Here is a 20,450-nt window from a genome sequence, read left to right on the forward strand (position 1 = left end):
GAGCCCCCACGAGTGACTCACAGGCGCCAGACACAGGGAGTCACACTGAGGCCCCACCAGCCCAACAAACAGAAGTCCCACATTGCAGGAACCGCAGTACAGGAGCTGACCTCAGGCCCTCAGAGTGCTGGGGGGCCAGGGTCACCCGGAAGCTGAAGATCTCATCAGGAAGTCCAGTCCGACCTGGTGCCACTGTCCTACCAGGGTGGGCAGAGGTTGCTGATGATGAAGCATGACACAAATATGTGTGTGAGGATTCATCTTCCGTAAGGAAAATCTTCCCTTGTGTTCTGGTAGGCCAGTAATTCTGTTACTTCCCAACTTGGGCTATTAGTCTGTTGATCTTTCCTGGGCAACAGTCTATAAGATCTTTATGCTCCAACAGAAAAGACTTATCAAACTGCCATCTAGATCTTTCTTTTGGGAGATTAATCAAGGGTAGTGGAAACAAGACTATTGAGTGGTCAGAGAAGGGGTTTGCCCGAATCTCAACTGAACCCCATTCGATTGTGCGTTAATGAAAAAAGTCCAAACTAAATTGATGCCAAAAGCAGGTAAACTGGGAGAATTCTGGGTGGTGTGCACACCAGAGATCCACTAATGCAAAGTCCTACTTGATAGTTGCCAGCACCCTTAAAGCTTTAGGTCTCAATTGCTTTTTACCTCTGTTTGAAGTATCAACTTTTAGATCTAGAATAAAATTTAAATCACCGCTCAGGATCAACATCCCTTGCGCGCCCATGGCAAGATAATTAATTTGTTCCAACAATTGGATCTATACTATTTTCGCACCATAAAAGTTTACCAGGTTTAAAACCATGCCCATTGCATCCCTCACCTGCCATTTTACGGTGTTTGCCAAATAGAATGCCACTCCCATTACTGAGTGGGCCATGCTGATGCAAAATATACATACGAATATCTTCTGGGGATAATAAGTTTGGATTATTGTTCTTAAAATGCTTTTCCTGAACTGACAGAAAACCATGTCAAGGGTAAATTAAGACAACCATTTCTTCAAGGCACTATATTTACATTTGTTTAACAGCCCAATAGTGTTGCAAGTAACTATGTTGATATTTTAAACCACTGAACAAAGCTACAAAAGCATATAACTGGAAGCAAACCTCCGACCACTCACTGACTTCTTAATTTAGCTTCTGCCTCTTTGCTAGATAAACTTGCTATCATTCTCTTCTACGCTGCTCATTTTCCCCACTCGTGCTCCCCCCAAACCCATTCCTATGCTGACTACCCCATCCATCTACAACTAGGAGAGTCTCCTGAATCCCAAAAGCACACATGACCCCATTCCACAGATCTCCCTTGGACAAGGGGATTGTCCACCTTTCAGCCAAAGGCCCCAAACCGTATGATTGGTGCCCTGTTACTGCACCTGGTGTTGCTCCTGTGCTCCCATCATGGGAGTATCTTCCTCTACTCAAACACAACTCACTCAAAACTTAGGGACTTGTTAAAAGTCTTTTAATCAACCTATTAATATCTATCAAATTTTGAATTCTTTGCAGCAAATCATGAGCCTCTTCTACTGATGAAAGCAGATATAATTGCCCCTTTAAAAGGACTTTCAATTTGGACTGCTGAGCTAAAAAGGCCTGGGTCCCTCCTTGCCACTATGACTGACATATCAGAAAAGACATGAAAATGTACTTTCTCTAAAAATTCGAAGGTTTTCTTCTGGATAGCTATAGATAGAATCTGTTCTTTACTATGAAAGTCTGCTAAATTAACAAGAATAATGAGTTAGTTGGAGATTGCGCTGGGACCTGATAAGCCTGCATGATTGAAAGGTCTGCTGGTGCAACTGGCAAAAAGTGGGTGTTAATCAATGATTTCATTAATTAAAGTGTTTTCTTAAAAGTCCCTTTAATATTGCTTTCCTCTGGAATACCTACAAATCGAAGATTGGACCTCCTTGCGTGATTTTCCATCTCCTCAATCTTATTCTCAAAATAATTCTCAAGTGCACTTAGCATGTCCTTATTTAAAAAGTTTTGCCTTCAAGGAATGATATCCTTTTATCTGCTTCATGTAACCTAACTGGTATCCGCAGCACATTAAACTTGATTTTAACTAATCTTTGTTGGAGAACTGCAGTCTCTTGGGCCTGTATCTGTTTCATGTTGGCAATTTCCATCAATATTGTCTCCAATAGCAATTTAAGTGATTTTGGTTGTCCAGAGGACAGCAGGCTGCTAGTGCTCTGGGCTGGCATCATTGACTGAAGAATATCCTGTTGACCCCTATCTGGGAGTGTACCAAAAAAGCTTCCAGCTTCAACCTCCGGGACTCCCACCAACAAGTTGGAATCAGAGAGTGGGGGAGACTTTTGATTGGAAGAGGAAGCGGGAGGGGTGGACTTGTGTGCCGACACAAGTGTTAAATTTGTCAGAGTAGCTTCGATGATGGCCTCCAAGTTCAGGTCTTCAGCCACCTGCTGTGGGTATGGTGAGACTCCAGATTGTCATCTTAGCTCAGCCTGATTCATATTTCCCTGCTCCTGGGATATCATTCCTAGTGTCACACTTTGTGGGTCCGGCTGCTCAAGTGTCAGATTGATTTCAGAATCTCAAAAGGTACTAGCCTCTGGCTGTGGACAGGTGAGATTAGTGCTTGGCAATGATGCTCTGGGTATATCTGATCTTAATGGGATGCACCTGCCCTTTTAAGCCACTGCTGCAAGACATCCCACGGACGCTTTTTAGTTTTCTGTGAAAGAGGTGTTACTACTAGCTCCACTTGCTGCTTTTAAATTATATTGTTGCATGATAGCAATATCAATTGTTAAAATAAAGTTTCTGGCATGCAGCAGTCATGAGACTAGAATGAGATATCTCACCAAGATATGGAAATTCAACCAGCAAATTTCAAGACTCTCAGCTCATTTCAGTATAGTGCAGTGGGAAAGGAGAATGCACCTTTTTAGTGGGTCCCAGGCATTAGCACTCCTTCTCGATATATGGATCCTTCTTCCCTTATAATTGATCGGGAGGGCTGCTGTAATTAACATTACCATGTTGCCATTATATCTATTTCTTTTTTCTGACCTAATAAGCATCCAAGGGTAAAGATATCAGTCCTTCAATTGAATCAAAGCCAGGGTGGACTGGCATTACCCCATCTCCAGACATACCACCATGCTTATCATTTAGGTAATATAGTTTGACTCTCCTTGGAGAAAACGGCCTTCGATAACATTTTATTAAATCGAATGGTACAGGATTCCAGAATTGTACTACTAGTTTTTTTTTAAATTGCAAAATTCCCCAAAAAGAGTAGGTGCAAGGTGCTATTTACATGGAAATCCGCATCAATGCAAAGTGGGGTCCAGTCTGTCGTTTGTTTACTTTAATGCAGGATTCAAAATTTTTTGGTTTGTTCTTGTCTAAACCAACTTTGGAATCCTAGAAAGCAAAGGGGTTTACTATGGTGAGGACTTCTTAGGCCAAAATCAGAAAACACAAGATAGAATAACCTTACAACATGGGACAGAGACCGGCAAATTACTATTCAGTGTTATGCAGATTTCAGGCCTTTTAAAAGCAAACTATCAGGCTATGAGCAAAGAAACTCTCTTACCGATTCACCTTTTAGGTGATAATAAACTGTCTGGAGTGGGCAATTGGTATCGGACTCTCCATAAATATTCTAACCAAGTGTTTATTTCCGAACTTCTGGATACCCTCCATAGTAAGACCAATTGTAAGAAAACAACTTGGGAATGCCAATATATGTGTGAGATGGGTCATAAATCCCTTAGCACTGCTAATTTTAAAAGAATGTATTTTCTATCTAGAAGGCTAGCATGTTATACCCCTCATAAGTTGCATACAATGTTTCAGTCTATTTTGAATCAATACTTTTAGTGCCAATCAAGTGGTTGGGGGGATTGGTAAACATATTTTTTTTACTTGCTCTATGCTTTACCAATTCTGGAACAAGGTATTCCAAGTCCTAAATGAATGTGTTCAATGTACGATTATGCCAGAAGTCACTTTAGTACTATTTGGTACATCATACACTATTAGCAGGGTTAATAAAGCTGCTCAATATTTTATTTTGATAGCTCTAGCAGTATCCCGCTCCTTTATATTGAATATTGGAAAACAGCCAACAATCCAAATTTTGAATCTTGGTATGTGATAATGAGGAAGACCAAAGTCTTTGAGGAGCTGTATGCAAGATGAACCGGGAGCTTCTCAATGTTTTTAGCTATTTAGAAAGCTTTTGAGCTGTGGGAGAACTGCCCTCCCCATGATTAGGCTTTTTTTTAACCATTTTTAATGGAAATCTGATTCTTTGGTTTATTTGACCTTTTGGCATACTGACGCTGACATCCTAGGCATTCCTATTCTTTAAATAAATGCATTTTCCCTATTGGTTTTATTGGTTTAGAATTACTAATTCAAAATTGATTGTATGATGTTGATTCCCAATGTGTATACATTCAGCCTTGAATTTATTTATACTGACAATTTATACTTCCACTTATGCATTTCAATAATGAATTGTTTAATGTTGCTTTTCTTAACTATATCAAGAGCACTTCAGCACTTTACCACTTACCATTTATTGTCCAAGAAATTTAAGGAATTGTTTAATGTTGTGTAATGCGGATGCCTTTAGCCAAATCCAAAACATTTCAGCACTTTGCTTTTTATTGTCCATGATTCAATGGGGATTTTTTTTTTAGTTTACAAACTGATGACTACATAATGAAGTAGCATCAAGAGTATATGCAATCCGTTGCTCTCTGGAGGCACCTGTTTCAACTTTCCAATATTCTTATTTTCGATGCAGCACTAGAGCACTTTGATGTACTGCCTTCATTTTCCCATTTTGGATGGAGTTATTTTTGGATGGAGTTATTTTTGGACCTGTTGTTAACATTAATTGTGTATTGATTGTAATCTTCTGGTGTTTTAGTTGATGACATTTGTCATATTTAATGAACTGTTGAATGAGAAGGGTGGCTTGAAGGGAAATGAGGAGCTAAGGAGGTTATGGAATTACAGGTCAACTCCACATTTAGTAACAGAAAAGTCCCCCTCTTTATTGTTACGTGGAAGAGTTCCTGCCAACATGGCATGTCTATCGTGAATTGGAAGGGATGGTGTGGTAGAATACGGAGAGTAAAGCACAGAGAAGATGAATACAGACAAAGACACAATGAAAGGATTCAAGTATAAGAACGTAAGCTTTGTGTGGGTGATGTGGTGCAGGTCAAATTGGAAGGATGGTTGGGCAAAGGAATGCCAGCATTTTCAGGTCCTCAGAAGGTAAATGTTATATTTGGAAATACTGTCATTTTGGAGAATGGAAACAAATGGACAGTAAGCTGTTTGTGGAGATTGAATCTTGACAGGTTTATTAAGTGCCTGCCTGAATCTTTGCAACTCTTTAATTCTTGGAAGAACATGGACTTTCAAATGAACCCAGGTTTATGTGTCTGTGTAATGGGGATTCCAATGACCTTAGAAAATGCATTATTGGATTGAACAGTTTAGAGAACACATATGGGAACTTCTGTGATAAACAGAAGTCTATTGACACCATGAGCTACAAAGAAAATTCTTACTCTAAGCCATGGTTCTTTTAGGACATGTCTAACAAATTAAATTTGTCTTCTGCTTGGTTAGGAATTCATTTTATGATGATGACCTTAAAAAATAGGAAATACATTAACAATTGTAAAGTTTGCATGAACTAGGACATACATAATAGCACTGGAAGCAATGAAGAATTCAAAATAATTCTAGAAAATAAGTGAACAAACATCTAGGAGAGAGAAAAGGAATTGTCAGGGGAGTGTTCTTGATGAAGATAGATTGTACAAGGGAACCAATGAATGGAAAAGGAGTAAAGCAAAGGTAAAGAAACAATTTCTGTAATATAGACGAGTATAATAATATTGCATAGTAGCTAGAATAAGGGTTTCATGAGCAGATCAAATCCTTTCACTACTAACATAAGAGCCTGAGATGAAGACATATATTTGGGGGAAAAAAGGGGAGAAGACAGCTGCATGATCCATAGCATGCAGTAGTTCAGAATGGAAGGGCAGCAGGGAAAGGGGAGAAACTGAGTCTTATTAACTAGAGAATTAGACCAGCTCAGATAGACAGGTTACCCATCAATCCCCTGAATCTGAAGGTGTGATCTTCACAGACCTGCTCGCTGTAGTCCTCAGGCAAGTAGCCAGTTCTGAAATATACCACGCCAACTTCATGGCCATCTCTATAAATGCAATAATTAACTAAAGTTTATTCAAGGGTTCTCATGAATGGGAATGCATTTTTGATAATGGTGAATGTTGCCCAAAAAGTATTACCAAGAACAACGAGTGCCCAAATCAGCATTTCTGTGTTTGATTTCTAAAATCATAGTACATGTTATAAAGTTTAAATTGTCCGTAATCACTCATCAGTAAGTAGAGACAACAATGTCTGTACAACATCAAATGTTATCAGGGCAAAATTTAGTAATTTCATCAATGTCATCTTTAGAAAGATGGACTGGCCAAAAATGGCCCTTTCTTACAAAAATAGTCTCATTCCTACTTCAGTTCTGGGGATATCCTTGCCCTCATGAGCCACAGCTTTGATTAATGGAGGTTGGAGAGCTCATGCGTCTTATACAGATGTGTGTGGGTCTGCGCTGCCACCGTCAGAAGATGGATGCACTGTATTGCGGGACAAAAGTCAACACTGATCTCCAAGACATGCCTTAAGCCCCAAACATCCCACTCATAGTGTCAATCTGGCCCCAGGAAAGGGAGTGGATTTTCAGGAACATTTTACAGACTCCTATATTCACAAGTTTGTGTATATTACCAAACCTTTTTCATACTTTGGAAATGTTGAAGATCAACTACTGCAAAGGCTAAAAGAGTGCATTACTTTCCAGGGTGGGAGTGGGAATGGAATGCCCTAAAAAATGTTTAGCAAGTGTAAATGTGCAATTTTCAAATATATTGTTACACAATATGAACAATTACACATGTGTCTGCTTGTGCTTGTGAGTACACCACAAAAGCCATTATGTAGTTAATTAAGCTGAAAATCTTCACCCAATCGTCAGTATAAACCTACAAGTGTAGATTTTCAAATCTCTTTGTGAATCAGACTCTTTACGTTATGTGTGTTATATACATTATGCCATAATATTTCAGCAGACTTTCAGCAATAGTAGTGTTATTTTCTCTTTGTATTAAATGTTGTGGCTACAATGAAGATGGCACCTGAGTCCACACTATTTGAATGAGTAATTGGTACCCACTTACTGATTCACAGCTGATTTATAAAGATAAGCAAAGGGTATAAGAATTAAACAGATTATCCCACTTAACACACTTTTGGTTGCAACAACAAATATAAAAGATATGTTTCTCCATTTGATTTATGCTAGAGAAATGTTATTAAGCAATTTTTTTACTTTTTACAATAAAAGCTCAATCAAAAGCCAAATAAAAAATTTACAATAAAAGCTCTGAATTGCATCACAAATAATAACTGATCACATATGCACTTTCTCATATTTGTCACAGCTCACTCACTGGCGGTGGTAATAGTAGATTTTTTCTGTTCAGCTTTTCTTCCCAGAATAAAGGCATTGCCACTAGCGAACACCCTCTCCCTGAAATAACCAGGGGCCAGATGTAGCATTATTGCAAATTGCGACTTGCAATTTGCGAGTCGGAGCGACTCGCAAATTGCAAGTCGCAATTTGCAATGCAGAATGGTGTCTCAGACACCGTCTGCGAGTCGCTATGGGGTCGCAAAGACCGACCTCATTAATATTAATGAGGTGGGTCGCAAATTGCGGCTCCATAGTGACTATAGGCACTCACAAACATGGAGGCATGCTGTAGTCAGCAGACCTCCATGTTCGTGACTGCTTTTAAATAAAGCAGTTTTTGTTTTTTTAGTTTACCCGTTTTCCTTAAAGGAAAACGAGCTGCACTTAAAAAAAACCGAAACCTTTAGTTTCGGTATTTTTTCAGGGCAGGTAGTGGTCCCTTCGACCACTACCTGCCCTGAAAAAATAGTTTTGGGTCCATTCACAAAGGGGAAGGGGTCCCATGGGGACCCCTTCCCGTTTGCGAGTGGGTTACCATCTACTTCAAGTGGATGGTAACTGCGACTCCATTTGCGACCGCATATGCAGTCGCAAATGGAATTGCATTCCACTGCGAATCGCAAATAGGAAGGGAACACCCCTTCCTATTTGCGATTCGGAAATGCATTTTGCGAGTCGGTCCCGACTCGCAAAATGCATTTCTGCATGGGAAACACGCATTTGCGAGTCGCAAACGGAAAATTTTGCCGTTTGCGAGTCACAAAGTGTTTCCTGCATCTGGCCCCAGATGCCATATCTAATTAAGGGATAATGTTGCAAGCCTATTGAGGGCTCTCTTTGACTCAGTGTCTACATAGTCAACCGTGCCAACAGTGCAGACCTTGTAGGAGAAGGGAAGAGCAACAAAGAAAGGAGGTGCCTATGGGTCAGCCATTCAAGTTCTAGCTGCCATCTGTCCTTCAAATGGATCCCAAACGGCTGCCGCAAGACCGTAACCCACGCCCTGGTCAGCAGCAGACTCAACTATGGCAACGTTCTCTACACTGGTACCACCGCAAAGAACCAGAAAAAACAACAGCACATCCAAAACATCTCCACCAGACTCATCCTGGACGTCCCTTGCTGCAAACACATCATCAGACACCTAAGAGACCTCCACTGGCTCCCTGAAGAGAAAAGGATAAAATTCAAACTCTTTATCCACACATGCAAGGCTCTCTAAGACCTAGGACCCACCTACCTCAACCACCGCATCACCTGCTACTCCCCTGCCAGAATTCTCCACCACGCTCAACAGGCACTAGCCACCAAACTCCATATATGGAGGACCTCGGCTGGAGGAAGATCCTTCGCCTACCTCGCAGCAAAAAGCTGGAACACCCTGTCTCTTCACCTCAGGCAATCACCACTTTTTCTTCAATTCAGGAAGGACTTTAAGACCTGGCTCTTCGACTGAAGCACAGAGGACCAAAGCCCCACAGTGCCTTAAGACCATTACAGATGAGTAGTGTGCTCTACAAATCCTGATTGATAGATTGATTGGAAATAGTAAATATATGTTGGATACCTCTTCACACCCAGCACTGACCTTTCTAGAATGCACTTCCTGCTCTTCTACGAATTGAAGGAGACTTCTTCAGGTTCTGCGAAAGACATCTCCCAAACCTGGTTAGTCAGGCACTCAAAACTAACCAGCCTCAGACTAGCTTTTCTTCGATTACTTTACAATCAGCACCTCAGCATTTCATTATCACCATAATCCCTATGGGGTCACCCACAAGTAGAGAGGGACATCTTAATGTAGAAAACAACACAGGTAAGTTAATTACAGTATTTACTGAGACATCTCAAAACATCACCAACGGTCTGCTCCCTGCCTGCAGTCTCTATCCACACACTCTCACGTCTGCGCTCTGCATTCTACTCTTGAGCTTATCCGTCTCGAGGATCAACCACAACACATCCCCCTTCACACATAAAAATACAGCAATAACTAAATGTACAGTATAATAAAATAAAGGACTGCTAACCAGTGCTAGAGTGCATATGCTCTCTCCCTTAACCATGGTAACATTAGTTTATTCCCAATTGGCATATTTGATTTACTTGTAAGTCCCCAGTAAAGTGCACTACATGTGCCCAGGGCCTGTAAATTGAATGCTACTAGTGGGCTTGCAGCACTGGTTTGCCACCCACATAAGTAGCCCCTTAACCATGTCTCAGGCCTGCCACTGAAAGGCCTGTGTGTGCAGTTTTACTGCCACTTCGACTTGGCATTTAAAAGTACTTGCCAAGCCTTAAACTCCCCCTTTTCTACATATAAGTCACCCCTAAGGTAGGCCCTAGGTACCCCCTAGGGTAAGGCGCTATGTAGGTAAAAGGCAGGACATGTACATATGTGTTTTATATGTCCTGGTAGTGGAAAACTCCTAAATTTGTTTTCAACTACTGTGAGGTCTGCTCCTTTCATAGGATAGCATTAAGGCTACCCTCATATACTGTTTGAGTGTAGATTCTGATCAGAAAGGGGTAGCCAGGTCATATTTAGTATGGCCCGAATGGTAATAGAAAATCCTGCTTATTGGTGAGGTTGGATTATATATTACTATTTTAGAAAAGCCACTTTTAGAAAGTGAGCATTTCTCTGCACTTAAAATCCATCTGTTCCTCACAGACTCTCTCCAATCAACGACTTGGCTGGGCTGGTTGACAGTTTCCTTGTGCATTTCACCCTGACAACCACAAACACAGGATACTCAGTCACACCTGCACTCATCTGCATACTGAATGGGTCTTCCTGGGCTGGAAGGGTGGAGGGCCTACATTTCAAAGGCTTGTGGCCTGCCCTCACACAATGGACTGCCAAAACCCCTCCTACGATCCTGGCAGACAGACCTGTACCTAAAGGGGACCTTGTGCACTTCAAAACCACTCTTTGAAGTCTCCCACACTTCAAAGGCATTTTTGGGTATATAAACTGGGTCCCCGACCCCACCAAATAAGACACTTCGGGACCTGAACCTGTCAAGAGGACCTGCCTGGCTGCCCCAAGGACTCATCTGGACTGCTTTGCTGAGAAGAACTGTTGCCCTGCTGCCTTGCTACCCTCTGACTTTGCTGAGAAGTGCTCTCCAAGTTCTTGGGTTGAGCTTGCCTCCTGTTTTCTGAAGTCACAGGTCCAAAATGACTTCATCTCTTCAGGAAACTCCTTGTGCACTGAAAATCAATGCACAGCCTGCTGGAAACGATGCACAGCCATTTTGCAACCGAGAATTCGGCACAAAGCTGACCCAGAATGATGCAGCCCGACTTCCCGAGTGAAGAATTGATGCAGCACCTGCCCTGTGGCCGGAAATTCAAAGCACTGCCCTTCCGGATTGATGCACAGCTGAACGGGAATAATGCAGCATGATTTCCTGAGTGAAGAATCAATGCAGGGCCTGCCGTGCGACAGAAAAGTTGAAGCATCACCTACCGGATCCATGCAATGTCTGTGACTTCTTCCTGCACGTCCAGGATTATCTCCGCATAGTCTTTGGGTGTCAAAAAGATCCCTCAACGCAGTGAGGAGCCAAGACTATGCACCAGAAATCAATGCAAATCCCCTAGCAGCGTGGAAAGAAATTACGCATCTCTGTGCCTTGTTGGAAAATCTGACGCACACCCTATTTTTCCACTTCTTTCATCCTCTGCGGTCTCCGTGCTTGTTGTTTTTGATGCAAACCAGGTACTTTGTGCAAACAAGAGACAACTGTTGATTTCTAATTTTGCTAAAGTAATATCTCGATTTGTGTTTATTGAATCTTTATGGTTTGACCTTAATTTAACTAGATAACTATCATATATTTTTCTAAAACTGTGTGGTGTATTTTTCTGGTGTTTTCACTGTGTTGCTGTATGATTTATTTCACAAATACTTTACACATTGCCTTCTAAGTTAAGCCTGACTGCTCAGTGACAAGCTACCAGAGGGTGGGCACAGGATAACTGGATTGTGTGTAACTTACACTGACGAGGAATGTGGTCGCTACTTGGACAAGGGTGTATACCTCTAGAGACCCCATTTCTAACAGAAACTCAGTCTAGTCAAGCTGGCATCGGTGGTGAAAATGGTCCTCCTTTGAATGTCAAAATGTCCTAATATTGACATACTACTCAATTGTTTCTTAATGGATTCAAAAAGAATCAAACACTCTTTATTCTACTCAAACTCTTCCTCCTTCTTAAGGAGTTGTCTCATAGGATGAAATAGTGTGGCAAAATGCTTAATGAACTTGGAATAGTATTTGATAAGTCCCAAGGTGATACCCTGAAACCGGTCCTAGGATGCTGGAATCCTGTCCAGGGAGGACTTGGCTTGGCAGTTTGGGCTGGACTGCTCCCATTTGGAGCAGGGTCAAGACTGATTTGCATATAGCTGGGTCTGAACTGGGGTGACGTGGCAAGCAAAATAACAATGGATTAAACCCAGATCTGTGAATGGGGGTGAGTGTTTGAAAAGTTTCAACACTCCGTCCATCATTTTATTTTGTGATTTTTACTATACCCTGCAACCTCAAGCTTTTAACCTGTGTACCCTCCCACCCTGTGAGGGTGGCACTAGGCTCTCTTGCTGGGTCAGTGGATGCTCTGGACCACCAAAGAAGTGGCCCGCTGAGGCACAGGTGCGGTTTGTGGCCTCCAAGCAGCACCTGAACAGCGGAGAGGGTTGTAGGGTGTTTACTATTTTTTATTACAATTAAAAAGATTGCACAAGAACCACAGTTCAAGACACGCTCTGCTAGTAAAACTACCCAGTCTGCATGCAATTTGATAGACAAACGTTCAACTGCACTAGATAAACCTCTCGGTTCAGGGCCAGCTGCTCAGATGGCTTTACTCCCTACCCCCTTTTCTTTGTTAGCCTTCTCAAGCAATTCTCAAGCAACTGGCTTGGTTTTTGAACAGGTCTCTGAGCGCAGTAAGATGGCAAAGAGTCGCCAGGTGGGGCCTGAATTCCAGATCCTAGATGAAGATGCCAGCTTGTCGCAGAGCCTACTCCTCTTTGAGCATAGCCCATAGTTAAAACTTGGCTATGCTTATATTCAGCAGAACAGGAGTGATCATCCTCAGAATTACCTGCTATTTCCACAGTCGGGTCTAAGGAGCTCAAGGAAACCCCCAAGCCAACACAATCAATCAATCACTTATCAGGAGGTAGATAGGCCAGATGGAATTTGGAACCCATTGCACAATGCTCTCTGCCTAATTTCCAGCACTGCTCAGACCCCGACAGCTCTTCCGGCAACACACCAAATGCGCTCCACTCTGGCTCAATGGGGTCTGGGATGGAGCGGCAGTAATCGATAATGGGGCTTGAAGTATGAACACCTCTGCTTGTGTAGGACCAGGCCATCCTGAGTGACTTATCCAGAACCAGAAGGGGGGCGAGAAGGATTGAAAATGTGAAATGTCAATAGAGAGCTTGCTCCTTCAAATTCTGGGTGAGCTCAAAACTATAAAACTGTCACAAGAAGAGGAAAACTGAAAGACTGAAGCCCAACTAAATCTTATAAGCAACAATATGCAACAGTTGAACACCTGTATTAAGGAGCTAGAACAGTGGGTGTCGGATTTGGAAGATGGGGGGACCCATCTGGAAACCTCACTTCCTAAATGTCAATCAGAACTGGCCAGCCTATAGATATGGATAGATGACGCTGAAAAGTGATCACACCGCTCTAAATTAAGGTTCACTGGGGTGCCAGAAGGCCGATGGAATGGGCAGACTGGTATTAAATTTATCTCAGACCATATAAATCAGCATGTCTTCCCAGAATCAGCAAATAGCAACATGGATCTCACCATAACGCGTGGTCATTGAGTTCCAGAAGTTCAGCCCCCCAATGCAAGATATCCTCGGCCAATATTGTTGAACTCTGGGGACTATCGAATCAAAGAACGCATTCTTGCGCTGGCAATTAAGGCTAAGGCTTAACAGGTCCCACGGAGGTGATGTGAATTCAAAGAACTGATTCCTGATGTCCAAAACGTTTAGCAGTAGAATGTGCAACTTAGGCTGAGCAGGGAGGTTGATGGGTTGTCTATGTCTGTAACTATACAACTATATAAGCGTCATGATTATATGATTTTGATATTCTCTCTGAAGTCTTAGGTGATAAGGGTGCCATGTCAAGGAACCTTTTTTGGGGTTGTGGGGCTGGGGGGTTGCAGCTGGGGGGTGTTGGTTGTGACAAGGGGGGTGATCTTAGAGCCCCTAGGCAGGGGGGGCTCAGGTGTAGGTCGCTCTGGGGGGGGAACTGGGGATGTGGGTGCACAGAGTGGGGGGTGGCATGGTATAGGTCTGGGGTAAAGTATGTGGGGAGAAAAATCTGAGAACCTAAACTTGATTTATTCAATGACGTGTTGGTGTATGTGGCAAAACCTGGGGAGCGTCTACCTCTCCGTGAATCTTTCTTCCAAGCAGGGCAGTAGACCCATAGAGGTGTGTGTAGCACATAGGGTGAGATAAGGACAGTATTGGCCGTAGGTTTAGGATGGTGATGAGGGTGGGCAGGAGACTTGTTGAGCTTTTGAACTGCTGGGTAGCCTTGAGACTGGATCAGTATATTTGCACGGCATGCATTTTAAAAGTGATAAGCAGGACCCGGGCTGAGGAAAGTGCAGGTGGCATTCTAAATTTCTATGCCTACTACCACTGAAAGAGGCAACATAGGGTCCCACTGCATAGTCCTGGACATTTTAGGTTCATTAGGCACTCTTTTGTAAGTTTACATGTTGGGAGAATAAGCAGTAGGGAAAGTGTCTGAAAGCACATAGTTCAATTGCCTCATATGGTGATTTTGCACCACAGCCCCCTTAGGCGCATCCTGCGCTTCATGCTTATTTGCATGCTGATTCAAACACCTGGGAGAATAACTAGTAGGGGTTGTGCCCCGTTGCATATAGACGGTCAGCACTTTTTTGCAGTCATGCACCATAGTCACTTTACGTGCATCTTGCACTGTGGTCATATTTGCACTATGATTCCTTCACCTAATGACGTGTTCTGGGCACACCAAGAGCCAATAAGTCAGAATGACACTACAGTGTTTATTTCTTTGAATGGCTGATTGGCTGAACTAAACTGCATAGTAAAGGTTGTCTCGCTGAACGCCAATGGCCGTAACAACAGGAAGAAGAGGGGGACAATAGAAGCGTGGGTTAAAGCAGAGAAACCTTCTGTAGTTTTGCTGCAAGAGACTGATATTACAGGATAGAAGCTCTCAGAATTTGCTGTGCTTAAAAACTGGGCAGATTAGGGAGGATTCTCAACTGCTCAAGTGGTACACAGAGGCACGGCAGTCTTCTTGGCCAAAAAACCAGGGGCACATGTGCTAGATTTTGTTAGCAACAGAAAAAACCTCTGGTTTAGGATGAACTGCTCAGTGCATAAAACACTTCGTGAACTTTTATGACTCAGTGGGAAATAGGAACTCCTTCAATCTCTAATATAAGTCCCAGGGGAAAATATTATTGGTGAGGATTTTATTTTTTTCAACAACCCATGTATAGACTCCTCGGCAAAAGGGGAACAAAACATTGGAAATTAGCGTGGCAAGTGTTTTTCAGACTTATTTAAGTACATTGACACTTAGCGACCCTTGGAGGGTGGCTATTTCAACTAAAGTAGAATATATATGCTTCTCTAGTCAATTTTGTAGTTCATCTCGGATTGACTTCTTCCTGCTAACAAACAACTTAGCTTTTAAGGGTCAGTGGAACTTCATAATGGTTTCTCAAATCATGCAATCCTTGTTCTCAAAGTTGCGTTAGAGAAAGAGGGGCCTCAACCAAGAAGGTGTTTTTTTTAATAAGCTGCATCTTCAAGAGGAAGGCTGGATTCAGATTTGCAAAGGGGAGATCAGAGAATTCCTCCGTATGAATCATGGAACAGCCACTCCAAGTATTGCCGCGGATTCTTTGAATGTAATATGATCTCTGCATTGAAATGCCCAATTTCTGGGATAAGATATACAGAACATAGCAAGTTGGAGGAAATTATGTTAAAACATTATAGACGGATATATAGTCAAAATTAATTGGTTGATAGTGAAGCACTAGGTAAATTCTCAACTTGGCTCACTATCCCCGCTATCTCTAAGAAAGATAGGGAAAGTATTTCCCATCCTTTTGCCAAAGTTGAACCAGTGGAGGTGGTAAAAACTTTCCGAATGGAAAGTATGTGGTCCAGATGGCCTTCAGGCAGAATTTTTCAAAACCTTTATTGATGTTTTAGCAGATTATCCTTTGCTGGTTGCCAATAAAATGTTGAAGGGGAACACCATACCAATATCATTTTGTGCAGGAAATATAGTAAGCTTTTCCAAAACAGACAAAGACAGCAAAGATCGAAATTCATACTATCCAATCACGCTTTTGAATTCTGTCTAAAAGATCTTCATGAAGCTTGTGGCTAACTGCTTTCTTTTGATAGCCGCCAAACTGATCCATCATGATCAAAATGGGTTTGTTGCTGGTCGCCAATTAGCAGCAAACACACATTTCATAGCCGAGGCCTTAGACTATTTCTGTCAATAGTATCCCTGCTATCATCCTTTTATTGGATGCAAAAAAAGCCTTCAACCTCGTGGTCTGGGTAATGCTAGTTGATATTCTAGTGACATTTGGGGGTCCCTTCTAGATCACGTGATTGTTGCAAAGGATGTATCAGAGTGCGGAAGTCAATATAATAATAAATTCCACCGATTCCGGTAAATTACAAGTCTGCTGGGGTACCCGGCAGGGGTGGCCTCTCTCGCCAATATTGTTTGCCTTTTTGTATTGAGCCTCTAGCTATTTCTATTAGATAGACTGCTGTGATCTGTTCTCCTATCAAGCTGATGGTCAAGATTAAACTATATGCCAATGATATCATTTTATTTCTTGATAATAATAGGAGCTCACAGGAAAACACTTTTGAGATCTTTTCACAGTTTGAGCAAAGGATCAATAGGGAAAAAAACAGATATTATTTTATATGGATGTTGGTTGGACATACCACTACCTGAACTGATCCCCTGTGTGAGTACCCAACCCTAAAGATATCTGGGAGTTAGAGTCTCTTCAAAAATCGAAGATTTATATGATCTTAATTTTGCCTCTCTGCTCATCAAAGTACAGACTATGCTATCACGATGGGGATCGCTCCCTCTGACTATTTTAGGGAGAGTTGCTCTGGTTAAGATGTTGATACTGCCATTATTCGACTTTTTATTCTCAGCCATTCTAGGTGTCTTAACTACTCAAATTTTTTAAAAAGTCCCTGTTTACATCATTTATTTGGCAAAACAAAACTGCCCATATTGCACAGAGTACTTTATATGTGGAACTGGAGAAGGGGAGCTGGCACTTCCTAATATCAAAGACTACTATTTTGCATAATTTGCACAATATATGGCTAGATTTAACCTATAGCCGCAACATAGGGATTATTTCAGCAGGTCTTTTTGGAATTGGTCTGTCAGGATCATGGTGTACTGGACGCTGTAAAATTAACAAAATAGCCAAAGAAAGTTTGCTAAAAAGATACTCAGGTGGTTCTTTAGGAAGAGGGCTGATCTTTATTGTAGGTATTCAATACTTTATATCAAAAACTTTTACCTGCTTGTCAGAATTGGTAACGGAATCTGGCACTCAATTAGATCGGGATGTAATTAGACAATGGGAGCGATCCAGATTTTAACTCTGGTGGTAAGTGGAAAAGCTTGTCAGAAATCGGGGCAGTGGTGCAGGGAGATTTCTTGCTTTTAGGGTCCTATAGAATGATGCTTAATATCTTTATTGGCCTCAACAGTAGACCGCTGCAGAATAGCCAAAATGTAGTTAAAGAGCTCGTGGATCCCTCAGGCTATAAGCGGGCGGGTGAATAAAAACGGCTGCTCATGGAGATGAAGGACTCGGATCCCTGTTTAAAAGCAATCAGAAAATGGGAGAAGTGTAAAGGGTTAGAATTAACAGAAAAAATGTGGGAGAAAATTCATTGATTGAACTTTAAGTGCTAAGAGGAGCCAATTGGCATAGAATGCTATATTTTAGTAAATGGCTGCTCCATCGTACCCCCACTTTTTAGCATAGGTTAAACCCAACCGTCCCGGACAGTGCTTTCAATGTAAAGCAGCGGTTGTCACAAAGTGGACACATTTTATAGGTCAATGTGGCCTCATTCAAGGATTCTGGGACAAAGTATTTAGCTATCTAGAAATGGCCCTACAGGTTAAAATAGCTCCAAAGTTCAGTTGTTAGTGTTGGGCTATAATCCTATGGGGAATTTGAATTCCAAATCTGTTAAATTGTTATATATTGCTATGGCAGTGGCTAGATCTCTCTTACTACTGAAGTGGCGTACTTCGATTATCCCTACTTTAAAGGAATGGGGCACCAAATTGCAACAAATAAGGAAACAAGAGTGGCTGTATGCACTGAGATGTGGAGGGACTAAACGATTCTTCAAAGTTTGGGGGATGTTTATGGAGGTACTATAGCATAATAAAAGAAGTTGCTAGGGTTGGTCGGTCATCATGGTTAGGATTGCAAAAATTCCCACGTTGTTGCTGCCATACAGTGGGATCATGTAATGAAATATGATTCTTTGAAATTTGTTAGGTTCTGGTTGCCTTGTGGAAATTACTGTGCAATGTAAATTAATATATATATATATATATATATATTTTGTTTGTTATTATCCACAGAGTATGAATAATGTGTTTTGGTACTGGATCTCAATTTAAAAAAAACAAAAAAACTTGATGGTAGGCAGAAGACAAAACAAGGGCACTAAATGCTTGAGCCTTCCCTAGCAGTGATAGTTCCTATGCAATGTGGAATGATGGTTGCCTGTTCACCCAGAGTTTCCTGTTTAGATCTTGAAGATCAACACTCTTTCACCATCATTGGGTGCCAAGACTATGGGCACTAACCATTCAGAAGATTTGATTTCCTCTGTCACTCCCGCTCCCTAGAGTCTTTGTAACTCAGCCTATAATGGTTGCATCATTAAATTGAGGACTTTCCTCACTTTATGGACAACTGTCCTGGCTCTCTTCTGGAGTATAATCTAGTACTTAAACCCATTCAGTAGGACTAATTTGTCTGAAAAGACTGCAGGAAAACAATGGACAATAACAGTGTCATCACTCACTCAAGTGATCATTATGACCTGATCTGGTGAACTGGGGTTAAAGGTAATCCCCAGGTCACATTGGTGTCTCAACTCCAGAAAATGATCTCCTCTCTTTGCCACGTGAATTTCCCTACAGTTTCTCTACCTTTGAACTTTATAGTTATGGGAACATATGGAGTTAAGTCAACGTCAACTCAGCCATAACCCAAGGGTTGATGTCAGGCTTTAACAGTAAATTTTTTTGCACCAAAATCAGTGCCCAATTCTTGTATCTTGTGAATGTGTAGGGTCAACCTGAGTCAGGAAGTACCCCCACTTCCTTTCCTCCAAAAATGACTTTGCGCTCAGGCATTGTTATTACACCTGTGTCGCAATCAAAAGTGAACACAGGTGCCACATTAAGATAACTCTATTTAGTGCTTCTTGAAGTTCATGTACTTGTTGAATATGATCAGTATTAGAGATCACATTTTCTTCTTGACCTTTACAGACTCTTGCATAGTGCCCCGTTTTCCCACACTTCCAACAAGTGGAGAATTTTGTATATCAGTTGGAACTGTTTGAAGAATGGTTGGCATTACCACTTCAGTAACAATTAAACTTTGCAAATAAATGTTTCTGCTCTTCTCCACCTTGTTTCTTCTCCTTGATCGTACCCTCTTGAGATCTGTCATTAATCCTCACTATCTCAGCAGTAGGTTGTTCGCCACTTCTCATTTCCTTGATCCATCCAGAGGTGTGCTCAATACTTTCAGCTATAGCAATGGCCTCTTTCAGGTTGGGATTTTTAGCTAAAAGTTTCCCCTAAACTCTTGTATTATTAGTACCATATAGCAGATGATCTCTGATTAGTAAGTCACTGAGTTCACCAAATTTGCCACTTCACGGAAATTTTTACAAATAAGCTACATAGTTGGATATTTCCTCAGTCTTTCCTTGGTGTCTAAAGTGGCTCTCCATCACTACATTCACCTTGGTGTCAAAATGCATTTCTAACATTTTCACTTACATTTCATAAACATCTTTTGACTCTCCCTCTCCTTGGCCTATCGGGAATTCATACAAACTCTTGTATATGTTCCTTCCCTCAATGAATTTTTCCCCATCTATGGCAAATAATTAGGACTTGAATAGTTTTTTTTCCATCTTTTCCAAGTTAGGAGCAGAACTGCCCTATACACTATCAGAGTGATTGCAAAATTACCATTCTTAGTCAGTCATGATCTGACCTACCTTATGAATAATAATGAGGTGGGTCACAAATTGCAACTTACTCTGATTGGCTGTCATCAGAGAGATACTGTAGTCAGCAGACTTTTATGTATGTGATGGCATTTAAATAAAAAGGCACTTTATTTAAATACAGCCTATTTTCCTTAAAGGAAACCGGGATGCATTTTAAAAAGTTATTTTTTTTTCTTCCAAAAAGTCTTTTTGAGATTAAGCAGTGGTCACCAAGACCACTAATTCCTTCTCAACAATTTTTCATACTTTCACAAAGAGGAAGGGGCCCCTTCCCCTTCGTGAATGGCTTACCACCCCATTTGAGAATTCAGTAACTTTTCCATGGCTTGCAACCAAAATTCCCAATGTAACCCATTCAATAATTGCGCATTTCTAAATCCATTTTGCGATTTGGAAACCATTCGCCAATTCATGAAATTAGTAGTAAACAGCCATTTAAGGGTAG

At 41.4% G+C, this 20,450-nt stretch overlaps 1 protein-coding gene across 1 annotated transcript in view; it reads right to left on the reverse strand.

The window, feature by feature from the left end:
- Window positions 1-20,450, reverse strand: part of LOC138278806 (glutathione synthetase-like) — a 184,578-nt gene that overhangs the window by 83,216 nt on the left and 80,912 nt on the right. The window contains exon 8 of the mRNA XM_069219322.1: window positions 6,192-6,258. Within this exon, the coding sequence (XP_069075423.1) occupies window positions 6,192-6,258 (67 nt within the window). The remainder of the gene's footprint in view (window positions 1-6,191; window positions 6,259-20,450) is intronic.

The sequence above is a fragment of the Pleurodeles waltl genome, chromosome 2_2, assembly GCF_031143425.1.
Source record: "Pleurodeles waltl isolate 20211129_DDA chromosome 2_2, aPleWal1.hap1.20221129, whole genome shotgun sequence".
NCBI lineage: Eukaryota > Metazoa > Chordata > Amphibia > Caudata > Salamandridae > Pleurodeles > Pleurodeles waltl.